The sequence below is a fragment of the Otolemur garnettii genome, unplaced genomic scaffold (assembly GCF_000181295.1).
Source record: "Otolemur garnettii isolate 467f Iridium unplaced genomic scaffold, OtoGar3 scaffold00018, whole genome shotgun sequence".
NCBI lineage: Eukaryota > Metazoa > Chordata > Mammalia > Primates > Galagidae > Otolemur > Otolemur garnettii.
This window is the reverse complement of record NW_003852413.1, coordinates 25,845,246-25,846,906: the sequence shown is the minus strand read 5'-3', so window position 1 is coordinate 25,846,906 and position 1,661 is coordinate 25,845,246. Positions and strand designations below refer to the sequence as shown.

General features: G+C 41.4%; 1 protein-coding gene across 1 annotated transcript in view; it reads right to left on the bottom strand.

Annotated features, from left to right (window-relative positions):
• The window catches only part of KPNB1 (karyopherin subunit beta 1), a 37,123-nt gene that overhangs the window by 14,036 nt on the left and 21,426 nt on the right, over positions 1–1,661 (bottom strand). The window contains exons 13-14 of the mRNA XM_003786443.2: positions 893–1,040; positions 580–651 (exon numbers count right to left, since the gene is read on the bottom strand). Coding sequence (XP_003786491.1) covers positions 580–651; positions 893–1,040 — 220 coding nt within the window. The remainder of the gene's footprint in view (positions 1–579; positions 652–892; positions 1,041–1,661) is intronic.

The following is a 1,661-nucleotide window of genomic DNA, read 5'->3' as shown; positions in this document are numbered from 1 at the left end:
TAGGGAACCAACTTGAGAGAACTGCTTGAGACCAGGAGCTCAAGACCAGCCTGGCCAATAGAAAGACCTCAGCTCTGCAAAAAATAAAAAAAACACCCAACGATAATAAAAAAATTGCCAATATACAAATTAGCTGTATAGCTGGGAGAGATCACCACACACTGAGTAGTTTTCTTCCTTATACTGTATAAAACAAATTGGAATATTCTGGACAAGTAAGAAAGGAAGGCAGGGAATTATTTTCCCAGTCATAGACCAAAGCCTTCTGAAAACAGCATCTGACCAGTATTAATCCAGGGGTGTCCACTATGGTGCGCATGCTAATTTTGTGAGGACTATTTTTGCTTATCTGTGGTGTCATATATTGCCAAAAGTATGCATAGATCTTACCCCTCCCCCAATCAGCTTTCATTAGTGTTTGTGTATTTAATGTGTGGGCCAAGACAATTTTTCTTCATTATGTGCAGCAGAGAAAAAAAAGGTCGGACACTGATTATTCTGTGTGTACACGAGCTCGTCATACTGAGAAGCTAATTACTCTTCCTAAGAGTTATTAAGAAGTGATAGGCACCACCATACCTGAAGAGTTGCGCAGAGTAAAGACTGAAGGTCATTGAACTGGATCCTATCGGATGTACTCTGGATATGTGACTACAAGGAAAAGAACAAAATAATGTTCTAAGTAAAAACCTTGCACTTTTGCTGGGGTTGCCTGGACCATTAATCTACTAATGCTAATATAAGAAAGTAAATTAAAAACACACATAACATATGTAGAGTAACGTATGTATGAATAATCTATGACAAGCAATACAAATGTTAAATTGTAGAAAGAAAAAAAAACCTATATGTCCAATTCCCACCAATAGCGAGGAATGCGCTTAAGTCTTACCTCCATCTGAAGCACCTGTTGTAGTCGTTCCATGATGACCAAAGTAGTTTTTTGAACTGCAGGGTAACAATCCTTAGCACTGTTTTTCACAATTTCCATTAGAGATTCATATGCAGAACTCCTCAGGTTGTTCTGGTGTCCATCAGGTCTGCAGGGATCACAGCAAAAATCTTAAAGCCTCAACTAAGAAAGGACAGCCAAAGTGAGAACCTAGAAACTGGTATGATTGTGGGTCTGGTTTGAGTTTGCAACATAATTTGCAAGAACCAAATTTTAAAAAGTCCTTTAAGCCAATGGTTATGTTCATTATGGTCTTTAGATTTGGTTAAAATTTGGGCGGTGCCTGTGGCTCAGTGGATAGGGCGCTGGCCCCCATATACCAAGGGTGGTGGGTTCAAACTCAGCCCTGGCCAAACTATAACAAAAAAAAATAGCTGGGTGTTGTGGCAGGCGCCACGTGTAGTCCCAGCTACTTGGGAGGCTAAGGCAAAAGAATTGCCTAAGCCCAAGAGTTGGAGGTTGCTGTGAGCTGTGACACCACAGCACTCTACCAAGGGCAATAAAGTGAGACCGTCTCTTAAAAAAAAAAAAGATTTGGTTAAAACATAAAAGACCCTGGCTTGGCACCCATGGTTCAGTGAGTGGGGCAATGGCCACATATACTGAAGCTAGTAGGCTCAAGCCCAGCCTGGGCCTGCTAAACGATGACAAATGTACCAAAGAATAGCCAGGCGTTGTGGTGGGTGCCTGTAGTCCCAGCTACTTGGGA